General features: G+C 51.5%; 1 protein-coding gene across 1 annotated transcript in view; it reads right to left on the bottom strand.

Moving 5' to 3' along the window:
* The window catches only part of TERT (telomerase reverse transcriptase), a 122,119-nt gene that overhangs the window by 17,673 nt on the left and 90,999 nt on the right, over nucleotides 1-13,447 (bottom strand). Inside the window, exon 15 of the mRNA XM_030551650.1 lies at nucleotides 9,336-9,473. Coding sequence (XP_030407510.1) covers nucleotides 9,336-9,473 — 138 coding nt within the window. The remainder of the gene's footprint in view (nucleotides 1-9,335; nucleotides 9,474-13,447) is intronic.

Raw genomic sequence — 13,447 nt, 5'->3', positions numbered from 1 at the left:
AAGGATGAAGAGTTTGTTTCAGTGGCCCCAGGCCAATCTTTCTATCAGGCCCACTAGGTCCATGGCAATCCTTTTGAGAGGGACTTCAATAACAGGCAAGGGCATGAACAGGGCCTGTAAATGAGATTGAGAGCTGTGCAACTGGCATTCTGGGCAGGAGGCACAATAGCACTGGACTTCCATTTGTAAAACCTCCTTAGGACTCTATCCAGGGTCTTATCTACTCTTAGGGTGTCCCCCAAATAAATGGATGTGAGATAGCTCTAACACTACCCTTGTGTGCTTCCGTGGTACTAAGAGCTGCTCTATCTCCCCCACCCCCCCGTCCCCCGGTATCTGGGCTACAACAGTGCAACAGATTGCATTTGACCACACAGTATGGCTCTAGGCCTTTGGATTTCCCCTCCATGGGCATGCTGTTTATCTCCACTATCTGCTCCCTCACGTTTGCATATAGTGGATCATAGGCTTGGTCATTCCCAAAATTCTCATGTGCGGAATCAATCTGGCCTAATTTTATAGGATGGGTTTCAACTCTGCCCTGTGAGTTGCTCTTACTGGTGCTGGGGACTGCCTCCGGATCCTCACCAGTCCGAGCTGTCTCCTGGCCTCCTGGATGAGTTTGCCTACTAACCAGGCTGGCTTTCTGGTTCCCTGCCAAAATCCTGGTTCCTAACCTTTTATTTGCCCCCCTTTCCTGCCTAGATTTCCAGGGCTTTCCGGATGGCGAAAATAATTCTGGGGCAAGTCTGGCAAAAATTAGGGCGTGGTTATCCATGGCTGCCTTGATCTCAGCCCAGGGATTGCTACCTTCCCCTAGCTCTATGGGGTGGGGGGGGGTTGAGGTTCTCAAACCCTGGAAGTCCCTCTTGATTAAGACCAGGTAGAGGAGTCTGGGGACCACCCCTGTGGTCACCTTGGTAGTATTCTCCTGGATCTCAATCCATACTGGGATCATGATGTAGAAATTTACAGTGCCATGGACACGTCACTCCTGTGTTTTTGGCCCAGGTCAGTTGGTCTTGCCCCACTAACTTCTCTGAGACCAGCGTGACAGCACTCCCAGAATCCACCAAATCTGTGGTCTCAATGCCATTCATTTTTACCAACCACAGGTGTACTCATGTGGGGTCATTGCAAACCCCACCAGGCCGAACAGGCTACATTGCTCCCTGTGATCCCCCAGATTGCACTGCATGGGCTCGTCCCTGTGGGGGTACAGGGCTGCTATGTGCCCCAATTCCCCCTCACTGATAACACCAATACCTTACCCTGGTTGTCATCCTCTGCCTTGGGCTATTCAGCCCCCTCCCCCTCAAGCCCTCAGGTCCCTTCATGGTTTCAGGCCATTCCTCAGTGCCCCTCCTTCCAGTTATAGTTCTCCTGGAGTTCTCGATAGTCTGGGGCCTCAGGGTTGGGACTGGCTTCCTGGTCCATTGTGCCTCATCTTCTGACCACTGATCTCAGGGCCAGCCCTCCCACAGGGCTGCCCTCCGAAGGCCAAGAGGTATGCCTCCACATCTTCCTCCTGCATCATCTTCTGCAGGCAATTGTTGGCCCATACAATCTGTGTCCCGTTGCACTCATGGCTCAGCTCCATAAGGGCCTTCACCTGGTTCACCACTTCATGCAGCACAGTACAGTCCTGGCTCATCAGCAGGCGACTGGTCTCCTGCTGCAGCCATACTGCATCCTGTTGGGCAGCTGCTTGGACCAGGGTAGCCTCCTGTTGGGCCGCAGTGGCTTGCACTAGTGCCTTGACCACGTTGACCATCTTGGGAAAGGGATGGTTTTAGCTCACCCAGGATTAAATTCATAGTACGGAATCCCACTCCTCACACCACACGTGGCAATGGCTGGCACTATTATGGTGGGTCCTGTGCTTTCCTTTTGTGTGATGGGTCAGGGCGCCACCTCTTGCCGCTATTCTTGGGCATCGAGGGCTCCACTAGTGCCCTGGTGGGAGAGAGAAGGAGAGCAGGAAGGGACTCGGGCCTATACCCTACTCGGAGTCCCAGCCCCTTCAGCTTTGCGGGCTTCCTCCCCTCTCCCTCCTTGGGTAGGGTTTCCCTCAGTCCTCTGTGCCTGGGGAGTCCCTCTGCTCTGCCTTTTATGGTACTGTGATCCTCTGGTTAACAACAGTACTCCTTCAAACTACAGTCAGCTATCCTTCCCCCCTCCTTGTCTGATGGAATCAGAGGTTTTTATTAGGTCTTAATTGGCTCCAGGTGCTCTAATTAACTTGTAGTAACCTCTCCTCAGTCCACAAGAAATAAGGCTCTGATCATCCTGGGGCTTATGTCTTTCCCATCTATCACTCTCCTGGTGCTCTCTGGCCCTGCTGTATCACATATCCTACACTATTAGTTGCTTTCATTAAGGATATTTAATAAAAAATTCTACAAAACTAAATTTAACTCTGTAGTCCTTTTCTTTAGTTAAGCAATCAAAATTAAAAGAACCCTAAGAAAGGTGGTAGATGTAATCAGTTAAGCAGTTGTTTAAATTAAGATTTGCTTTATATAAGACGGTTACTCACCTTTGTAACTGTTGTTCTTCGAGATGTGTTGCTCACATCCATTCCAGTTAGGTGTGCACGCCGCGCGTGCACGTTCGTCGGAAACTTTTTTACCCTAGCAACTCCAGTGGGCCGGCAGGTCGCCCCCTGGAGTGGCGCCGCCATGGCGCCCAATATATAACCCTGCCGGCCCGCCCGCTCCTCAGTTCCTTCTTGCTGGCTACTCCGACAGTGGGGAAGGAGGGCGGGTGTGGAATGGATGTGAGCAACACATCTCGAAGAACAACAGTTACAAAGGTGAGTAACCGTCTTTTCTTCTTCGAGTGATTGCTCACATCCATTCCAGTTAGGTGAATCCCAAGCCATACCTAGGCGGTGGGGTCGGAGTGAGAAGTAGCGGCATGGAGCACTGCAGATCCGAAGGCCGCATCCTCTCTTGACTGCTGGACCAGGGCGTAGTGGGAAGCAAAGGTGTGGACCGATGACCAGGTCGCTGCCCGACAGATTTCCTGGATGGGCACACGGGCGAGGAAAGCCAGCGACGACGCCTGAGCCCTGGTAGAATGCGCAGTCACACAGCCCGTAGGGACATGGGCCAAGTCATAACAGGTCCTGATGCAGGACGTCACCCAAGAGGATAACCTCTGGGAGGAGATAGGAAGCCCTTTCATGCGGTCCGCTACCGCCACGAAAAGCTGGGGGGATTTGCGGAAGGGCTTAGTCCTCTCCACGTAGAACGCGAGAGCCCTACGGACATCAAGCGAGTGGAGCTGCTGCTCCCTGCCTGAGGAGTGAGGTTTCGGGAAAAAAACCGGAAGGAATATCTCTCTTGGCTGATGTGGAAGGACAAGACTACCTTGGGAAGAAAGGCAGGGTGTGGTCTCAGCTGCACCTTATCTTTGTGGAAGACTGTATACGGGGGGTCTACCACAAGAGCCCGGAGTTCCGACACCCGCCTAGCTGAGGTGATAGCTACTAGAAAGGCAGTCTTCCAAGAGAGGAAAAGCATGGAGCAAGTGGCTAAGGGTTCAAAGGGGGGTCCCATGAGCCGGGACAACACCAGGTTAAGATCCCAGGTTGGAGCAGGGGGACGGACGTTAGGGTATAAACGTTCCAGCCCCTTAAGGAATCTAGACACCGTCGGGTGAGAAAAAACAGAGCGACCATCCACACCTGGGTGAAAGGTGGAGAGAGCTGCCAGGTGGACTCGCAACGACGATATGGCCAGACCTTGCTGTTTGAGGGACCAAACGTAGTCTAAGATGTCGGCCACCGACACTTCCATAGGGCGGAGATTTCTCTCCACGCACCAACAGGAGAAACGCTTCCACTTGGCCGAATATGTCGCTCTCGTGGAAGGCTTCCTGCTGCCCAAAAGCACCTCCCTCACCGGCGAGGAGCAGCGCAGCTCAGAACCAGTCAGCCACGCAGGAGCCACGCCGCTAGGTGTAGCGACTGCAGGTCTGGGTGACAGAGGGTCCCGTGCTCCTGGGTAATCAGGTCCGGGTGAAGGGGCAGGGTAACTGGGTCGGCTATGGTCAGGTCCAGCAGCATGGTGTACCAGTGCTGCCTGGGCCACGCCAGGGCTACCATGATCACGTGAGCCCTGTCCCTGCGCACCTTCAGAAGGACCCTGTGGACCAGAGGGAACGGGGGAAACGCATAGTACAGGTGGGTCGACCACTGAATAAGGAAGGCATCCGCTATCGACCCGGGCTCCCTGCCCTGAAAGGAGCAGAATGCTTGGCACTTCCTGTTCCCCCTGGACGTGAAGAGGTCCACCCGGGGATAACCCCACCTCCGGAAGATGGAGAGGGCGACGTCCGGGCGAAGGGACCACTCGTGCGACAGGAAGGATCTGCTCAATCGATCCGCCAGCGTGTTCCGTACTCCAGGGAGGAAGGAAGCCGTGAGGTGAATGGAGTGGGCTACACAAAAGTCCCAGAGTCGCATCGCTTCGTGACACAGGGGGGAGGATCTGGTGCCGCCTTGCTTGTTGATATAATACATGGTCGTCGTGTTGTCGGTGAACACTGCGACACAACGACCCTGAAGCTGATGGCAGAACGTTTGACAAGCAAGGCGGACCGCTCGCAACTCCCGCATGTTGATGTGCAACCCCGCCTCCTCCTGGAACCACAGGCCCTGCGTTCTCAGGGTCCCTAGGTGGGCCCCCCAGCCTAGATCTGAGGCATCTGTTGTCAGGGACACCGAGGGCTGAGGTGGATGGAAAGGGAGTCCCGCACATAGCACGGACTGGTCTAGCCACCAGCCGAGAGAATCTAACACCCCTTGGGGGATTGTGATTAGCATGTCTAGCGGCTGCCTTGCCGGCCTGTAATGATCGATGAGCCACAACTGGAGGGGCCTCATGCGGAGCCGAGCGTAACCGGTCACAAAGGTGCAAGCCGCCATGTGGCCTAACAGGGCTAGACACGCCGCACTGATGTCAAGGGGGCTGTCCGCAGTCGTTGAACAATCGCCGACAAGGCCTGGAACCTCTGCAATGGCAGTAAGGCCCTGGCCACAGTGGCGTCCAGCACGGCCCCGATGAATTCCACCCTCTGCGTGGGAATCAGGGTGGACTTGTCCGTGTTTATCAAGAGGCCCAAAGTGGCGAACATGCCGGTGATCAAGTCCGCAGCCACGTCCGCGTGTTGTTCCAACGTGCCCCGAATCAACCAATCGTCCAGATAAGGAAACACGTGGATACGATTGCGCCGAAGATGCGCCACAACCACTGCCATGCATTTTGTAAACACCCTTGGGGCCGTGGACAGGCCAAATGGGAGGACTGCAAATTGGTAATGAAGGAGGCCCACCACGAAGCGAAGGAAACGTCTGTGGTGTGGCCAAATGGCAATGTGAAAATACGCGTCCTGCATGTCGAGGGAGGCGTACCAGTCTCCCGGATCCAGGGATGGGATAATGGTCCCCAGGGACACCATGCGGAACTTCAACTTCACCAGGTATTTGTTGAGCTCTCGCAGGTCGAGGATAGGCCTGAGGCCTCCCTTAGCCTTGGGGATCAGAAAGTAGCGGGAATAAAACCCCTTGCCTTTCTCGTTTTCCGGAACCGCCTCTATAGCTCCTTTGCTGAGGAGCGTCTGCACCTCCTGCCGAAGGAATTGCTCGTGAGAGGGGTCCCTGAAGAGGGACGAGGAAGGGGGGCGGGAAGGAGGAAATGATACAAACTGCAGGCGGTATCCCGTCTGCACCGTGCGTAAGACCCAGCGGTCCGATGTTATTTGGGACCACGCCGGGAGGAAAAACGAAAGACGGTTGGAAAACGGGGGGGAAGGATCCATGGGGGAAACTGTTACTGCGCCCTCGAGCGCACCTTCAAAATGAAGGCTTGGGTCCAGGCGGGGGCTTAGAGGAGCCTTGGTTCTGCCCTCCTTGGTTCCCCGAATGCCTGCGCCTTCCATTCCCGCCGCGGTGCCTGTAAAGGTCCTGCCGCTGGTGGAACTGGGAATACGGCCTGCGCTGTTGTTGTTGCTGTGGCCGGAAGGGTCTGCGTTGCGTTACCGGTGTGTGCATCCTGAGGGACCGCATAATGACCCGATTATCTTTCAGACTCTTGAGTCTGGGGTCTCTCTTTTCAGAAAACAGGCCCTGGCCTTCAAAAGGGAGGTCCTGGATGGTATGCTGGAACTCCGGCGGAAGGCCAGAAACCTGCAGCCAGGAGATGCGACGCATCGTTACTCCCGACGCGAGGGTACGGGCAGCCGAGTCTGCAGCGTCCAAAGAAGCTTGCAAGGACGTGCGTGCAACCTTCTTGCCTTCATCCAAGATGGCTGCAAATTCCTGGCGAGCGTCTTGCGGCAGCAGCTCCTTAAATTTGTCTGCTGCCACCCAGGAGTTGAAGGCGTATCTGCTCAGCAGGGCTTGCTGGTTCGAAACCCTGAGCTGCAGCGCCCCAGCCGAGTATACCTTATGGCCGAGGAGGTCCATTCGCCTGGCCTCTCTGGATTTGGGGGCTGGAGCCTCCTGCCCATGACGCTCTCTATCATTCACCGATTGAACCACCAGGGAACCCGGCGTCGGGTGTACATGGAGGTACTCATAGCCTTTAGAAGGGGCCATGTACTTCCTCTCGACGCCCTTCGCAGTAGGGGGAATGGAGGCCGGAGACTGCCAGATGGTGTTGGCGTTGGCCTGGATGGTTCTTACGAAGGGCAGGGCGACCCTGGTGGGAGCATCTGCTGAGAGGATGGTGACGATCGGATCCTCTATCTCCGAGACCTCCTCGGCTTGCAGACTCAGATTCTGGGCTACTCGCCGGAGGAGGTCTTGGTGCGCTCTGAGATCCAGCGGGGAGGGGGCTGTTGGAGGAGGTACCAGCCACCTCTTCATCAGGGGAGGAGGATGAGGAGACCCCCGGCAAGAGAGTGTCTAATGGAGGGTCTCCCTCGGCCCTCGCCTCTGCCTCAGGAGCCAGAGCGGAGTCTTGTTTCTTGGACCCTTCCTCCCGATCCGGGGAGGGAGGGGGGCGAGACAATGAGGCTTCTGGCGCCCTGCGCTCCGCCGTCGCAGGCCTAGCAGGGAGCTGTTGGGGCCCCTGGGCTTGATGGTATGCCCAGGGTGTCCAGAACCCCCATTGCTGCGGGCCTCGGTCTTGTTGTGACGGATCGCTAAATAGCGCCGCCTGCCGGTCGGTGCCCAGCGCATACCCGCTGTCCGTTTGGGAAGAGACCGACGGCTGTCTAGAAGGCCACGGCGGAGCTGACCCTGGTTGGTAAGGGTCTGCGCGGGTCAGCATGGACGAATGTCTCGGTGCCGGGGAGCGGTGCCGGGAGTCAAAACGGTGCCAGGATCGGGACCGGGACCGGGTTCTATCACGGTGCCGGGATCTAGACCGGTACCGGTCGCCGCTTCGGTGCCGGGATCGGGACCGGGACCTGACACCAGCTCGGTGCCGGGAGGTCGACCGGGACCGGGACCTGCCACCAGCTCGGTGCCGGGAGGTCGACCGGTGCGGCGAGTAACGGGACTGGCTCCTGGAGTCGCGGTGCCGGTATCGGCGGCTGGAGTCCGACCGCGACCGTCTTGAGGCCGACTGGCGCCGCGAGTGCGACCGGTACCGCCGAGGGGAGCGGTGCCGGGACTGCGAGCGGCGGCTGGAGCGACCGTGGCGTCGGGACCTCGATCGTGAGCGTGAGTCCCGAGACGGTGCCGACATCATGGGCTTGCCTCGGGACACGACCCGCACCAGAGGTACCGGGGGTGGCTGCTGAGTGGACTCAGTCAGTGCTATGAGGTCCCGAGCCGAGGCGAAGGTCTCCGGCGTGGATGGGACCAATATCTCAACCCCAGATCTCATGGGGGAGCTTGGCGGCACCGGACTCGATGGACCCGCCGGGCCTGGAGTCGACGGTGCTGGCGGCGCCGCGGCCGGTGTTGAGGCCGGGCGCTCCAGTCGGGTCTGCATGGCCGGAGTAGTAGACTTCGACGGCCTCGGTTCCGTCCCCGGTGCCAGAGAAGGTCAGTGCCGGGGAGTCTTTCCGGTGCCGGTGCGATCCGGTGCCGGCGCCGAGATCACGGCCTGCGAAGCCGCCGGGTCAAGTGCCGCCTCCATAAGGAGAGTTCGGAGTCTTTGATCCCTCTCCTTTGTTCTTGGCTTAAAAGCCTTGCAGATGCGGCACTTGTCCGATCTGTGCGATTCCCCCAGGCACTTCAGGCACGCGTCGTGGGGGTCGCTGGTGGGCACAGGATTCTTGCAGGCCGCACACTGCTTGAAGCCCGATGAACCAGGCATGAGCCCGGTGCCGGGTGCCGTGAAGGGCTAAGCCCCCGGCGAAGAACTATTTACAACCTATTAACTTAAGTACTACTATCTACACTCAACAATCTAATTAACAGTACGAGAGATAATCGAGAGATAACAAGGAGAGCTAGGGACGTGGAGGACAGCTAAGCCGCGCTCCACAGTTCCAACGACCGACACGGCGGTAAGAAGGAACTGAGGAGCGGGCGGGCCGGCAGGGTTATATATTGGGCGCCATGGCGGCGCCACTCCAGGGGGCGACCTGCCGGCCCACTGGAGTTGCTAGGGTAAAAAAGTTTCCGACGAACGTGCACGCACGGCGCGCACACCTAACTGGAATGGATGTGAGCAATCACTCGAAGAAGAACCTATCTTTCTTGCAGTGGTCTAGCTGCTACAGTGTGATAGAGCCACAATGTGGTAGTGTAGGTTACAGAAGCATCTAATTTGCCATGTTTCTTCTGAAAGATTATGGGAAATGGATGTGCCTTGATCCTGTTATATTAGAGTCCTGGGTTTTATACTTGAACAGATCTTGTGCACCTCTGTACATGCTTGTGTTTAGAACATTACAAAGTTTAAAACAAAAGCAAAAAAAAGAGAAAATAAGTAAAATAAAACTGAATGGAAGAGCTCTAGAACCTTGTCAATGGCAATCATGCTGAGTATATACAATATAAATGGCACAACGATGATTTTCTGTTAAAACTAGTGGTTCCTAATGTCAATCTTTTGCCAAGAGTTTATGTTCTTGGAGGATATTTTAAGTGTCAGTTATGTATTTTTGGGGTAATAATCAGAGCATTTAAATCACAACTCATTTAATAGGCAGAGAATTTCTATACCCATATTTGGCTAATACACATTAAACAATTAGTTTACATAAACCTTTAATAAGTGTCACATAACAGAAATGACACTTCTTTAACTAGAGCAGGGTTGCAGGCAATGGTGAAAAATTATACCATTTTTATCTGCATGTGCATAAGCAGATTTGAATACGTTATCTATATTTAAAAAGTTTCACTTTCAACGTTACTCTGTACTTACATATTTTTAGGAACCTAAGAAGGCACTTGTAGACAACTTTGTGGTTTGTCAGTTTGATAATGAAAGCACGATAGCAAAGCCATTCTGCTGCTTCAGAAGGAAATAGTCCAGAAGCACCTTTGGTACCTAAAACAATCCCTGAAGTGAAACAAATACAATTTTACCTAAAGCTGATTAGCATTCAAGGATGAGCAGCAAATCCCTCTCTGTCCAATCACATGAACATATAAGCACTTCAGACCTGAATGGATTTTTTCTTATAAAACCCATGAGGATAAGGAAGTTGTGCCCTCATTTAACAGATGAGGAACTGAGGCACAGACACATTCAGTGATTTGTCCCAAGTCACATAGGAAGTGTACAGCAAAACTGGGAACTAGTTAATCACAAGATCATTTCCCTCTCCATAACTCATGAATAAAAGCCCTGACTGGTGGGGATGGGAGAGATTAACACACAAACGAAAATGTGCCTCTTTAGTAAGTGAAAGTTAAAAAAATTATCACATTGTATGTGATTCTTATCCCTACTCCACATCTTTTATGCCAGGTAAAAGGACCAAAATGGAATGTTCTTCCTTTCGAACTATCTGAGGCCTGGTCTACACTGGGGGGGGGGTGTCGATGTAAGATACGCAACTTCAGCTACGGAAATACCGTAGCTGAAGTCGAGGTATCTTATTCCGACTTACCTCCCGTCCTCACGGCATGGGATCGACATCCGTGGCTCCCCTGTCGACTCCATTACCGCCGCTCACTCCGGTGGAGTTCTGGAGTCGACGGGGAGCACATTCGGGGATCGATATATCGACGAGTAGTCTGGACGTACCCTCAGAGAGAATTCCTCTGGTACAGATTCTGCAGAAGACAGCTGTAAGGCTGTCGTCCAAGGACCTTCTCACAAGTTCTGGCATGGGGGCGGGAGGGCTGTGGTAGGGCAGAACCACAGCACACACTGTTATCAGAGACAGGACAGTCCAGGAAGGCTTCTATAACTTACATACACTATTTAAGCAGGCTAGCAACCCAGAATCAAGAAGGCGCAAAGACGTCTTAAAGTCATTTTATCCCCCTCGGCCCTGGACTACAAATTCTATGCTCCACCTCTTAGAAGCACAACACGGAGTCTCTCACCCATTGTGTGGGATTATGTTGTGATGTTACATGAGGATAATTAATAGAAAATAATACTTGGTTAAAATGAACATGTAAAGAAATAATTTATGAAAAATGAAAGTGTCAATTCTTTTACTAAATAGGAAAAAAACCTGTAGGTGACTATTATGGGATTGACTAGAAAAAATGTCATGCAGGTTTCAAGAATCACTCTGTCTTATATAGGCCACAGAAACGTAGTAAATTAGAGCAAAAGATATGTTTGCAACATGTTCATTCATTTGAAAAATCCAGATTAAGAACTACTACAAGACAAAGGAGGAATGTACGAAAGAGTCAGTAAAAGGTTATAGAATCTCTCTCTAATTAGTTTCTGGACTTAATTTTCTCTTATATTTTTCTTCTTTGCACAATTCCTTGTGTATATTATTTCTATAGTACTACAGATGTGATTGCCCTTATTTTATAGAAAGTTTAAAAAAAAGTCAAGACCTATACCACACACAAAATGAAGTACTGGAGGATGGGGAACAACAAAGGAGATATGCTGCTTGTTATATATGCAGTCTGTTACTTCCTATATATACACCTTTTAAAATATGCAGATTTAATATATTTAAGTTTAGGCAAAGTAGAATGATGGCCAGAGTAGCAGTCAGCAACAGAAAGCTAATGAGGTTAGGATCTGAAGAGAGAAGCACGAGGATGTTCCAGGCATAGGGGGCTGCATAAGAAAAGGTAAATAGCTGTTTACGGAGAAGATAAAAACAGCATTAAAGAGAGCTGAATGGCAAAATATTTGTGTAAGTAACAAGAAGGTAACAACAAAATATAAAATTTCAGTAGAAGCAGTACTGTGCATCCCTGAATAAGAAGTCTGAATTTAATATTAAGGATGGGATACCAGCGAAGGGACTAAAGGAGGGAAAATGAAATAGTTGCAGACGAGGGTAAAAAGTGCTTTTGACTGAATCTCGTCAAAAGGATTTGAGGAGACACATGGTGAGATTTTGGGAGGCTAGAAAGGAGAAGGTATAGTAGCCAAGGCAAGAGATAATCAAAGCATGGACCAAGGTTCTGGGAATGGGGCTGGAGGTGAAGGGACAGATTTTCACAATATGAGAAAAGAATTAGTAACAGCAGGATTTACTAACAGCCTAAATGGAAAAGGAAGTGAGAAGAGTTGAATATAACAAAGGTTGTGAGCCTGGATGACCAGGAAGATGGTGGGAAGGATAATAATAATAATAATAAAGCAAAGGAAAGGAGAAGGTTTTTTACGGGAGGAGTAGGACAAGAAATTTCATTTTTAATATGTTGAGGACTCTGGCTGAATACCCAGTAACAAAAATGGGAGCAAACAGAAGCTTCTGCCTGAGGCTCCAAGAGGAGCAGCAGAGGATAGGGCCGGCTCCAGGCACCCGCCGACCAAGCATGTGCTTGGGGCGGGACCTTGTAAGGGGCGGCCAATCTTGGGGTGATGAGGCAGTGCTGTGGTGGTTATTTTGTTTGTTTTGTTTCGGCGGAGCAGCACTCTTTTTTTTTTCCCCAGCGCGGGGCAGCGCTTGGGGTTTTTTTTGTTCGTTTCGGCGGGGCGGCACTCGGGGGGGTTGTTTCAGCAGGGTGGTGCTTGGGGTTTTATTTTATTTTTTTGGTTTGGTGGGGCGGGGTGGTGCTAGGGTTTTTTTTTTGTTTTGGTGGGGCAGCACTCGGGGGGAGTTGTAACAGCGTGGTGGCACCTTTTTTTTTTTTTTGCTTGGGGTGGCAAAAAAGTTAGCGCTAGCCCTGGCAGAGAAGGGTGTCATCAATAAGAAGTTATGAGAGTGTATGAGCTTAACCGCAGAGGGGAGAGCGGTGACCAAGGAATGTGCTTGAAGGGACATCACCAGAGAGTAAATGAGGGGAGGAGAAGCAACAAAATAAGAAAATGAAGGAGCAACAGAAGAGGCGGGAGGAAGACATGTTAAGCAAAGAACAAATAATCAATCTTACCTGGTATCTAATATAAACCAACCCTTCCCCTGCTCCATTCTCTCCTCAAATCCTACTGCCTCTCTCAGATACCTCCTCTTTCCCATCTCATAGTGTCCCAAGATGCCACTATGTAACTTCAGTTCCCACATTTGCAGTCTGCAGTTTCCTCACTCTTCATCCTCTACCTCAAGCAGAAGCTACAGCAGAGACCAGAGTGAGCAGTTGATTGGGACTCTATTACTGTGCCTGATCTGAGACTAGATCAAGTAGAGTAAGCTAAGTCACTCAATCTAGAGCACAAGTTCAGTGTCATCTGTCCTCCCCATGGGACAGGAAAATAACACTCTGCCAATAGCCCTTTCCTATGTGGAGAAAGGACAGAAAGACAAATGTACACACAAGAAGGAATGCCTCCAGTAAAAGCAAGTGCTGGGGGGAGAGTGTGTGCATGCTAGCAATGGGAGTATATACCCAAGATTCCGGGCATGTTTGTACAGCCCAGGCTGAAACCTATGCCACCTCATCTTCACTGTTATTTTTAGCCTTACTAGCTAGCTTAATGCTAGTGCAGATATGCCAATCCGTGCTGGAATCATTCCTTTGACTGCAGCAGAGACATACCCTCAAGTCTCAGCCCAGAAAAGGTTGTCGTCAACCACAGCCATGAAAGGGTCTACATAATATGACATACACTTTTTAAAAAGTGTATCAGAGGCAGTGACTCCAGTGACTATGGAAACGGGAGTCAGGAAACCCAGATTTATACAGAAATCTGACAATAATTTCTGTTGTGACATTAGGCAAGTTCATTAGCATCTCTGTGCTTCAGTTTCCTTATCATTAACCTGAGATAATACTTGTGAACACACTCAAAAACTTGCATTTACTTATTGTAGCCATTTAAGCAGATACCACAATATTTGTAATAATCCTTCATTCTAAGTACATGGAATATTACAAATATAAATAAAGTTAAAGGTGCTAAACACCACATTTGAGGTTGCCCACTGTACTCACCCACCT

Source organism: Gopherus evgoodei, chromosome 2, assembly GCF_007399415.2.
Source record: "Gopherus evgoodei ecotype Sinaloan lineage chromosome 2, rGopEvg1_v1.p, whole genome shotgun sequence".
Taxonomy (NCBI): Eukaryota; Metazoa; Chordata; order Testudines; family Testudinidae; genus Gopherus; species Gopherus evgoodei.
The sequence above is the reverse complement of the archived record's forward strand: the minus strand, read 5'-3'. Positions and strand labels throughout refer to the sequence as shown.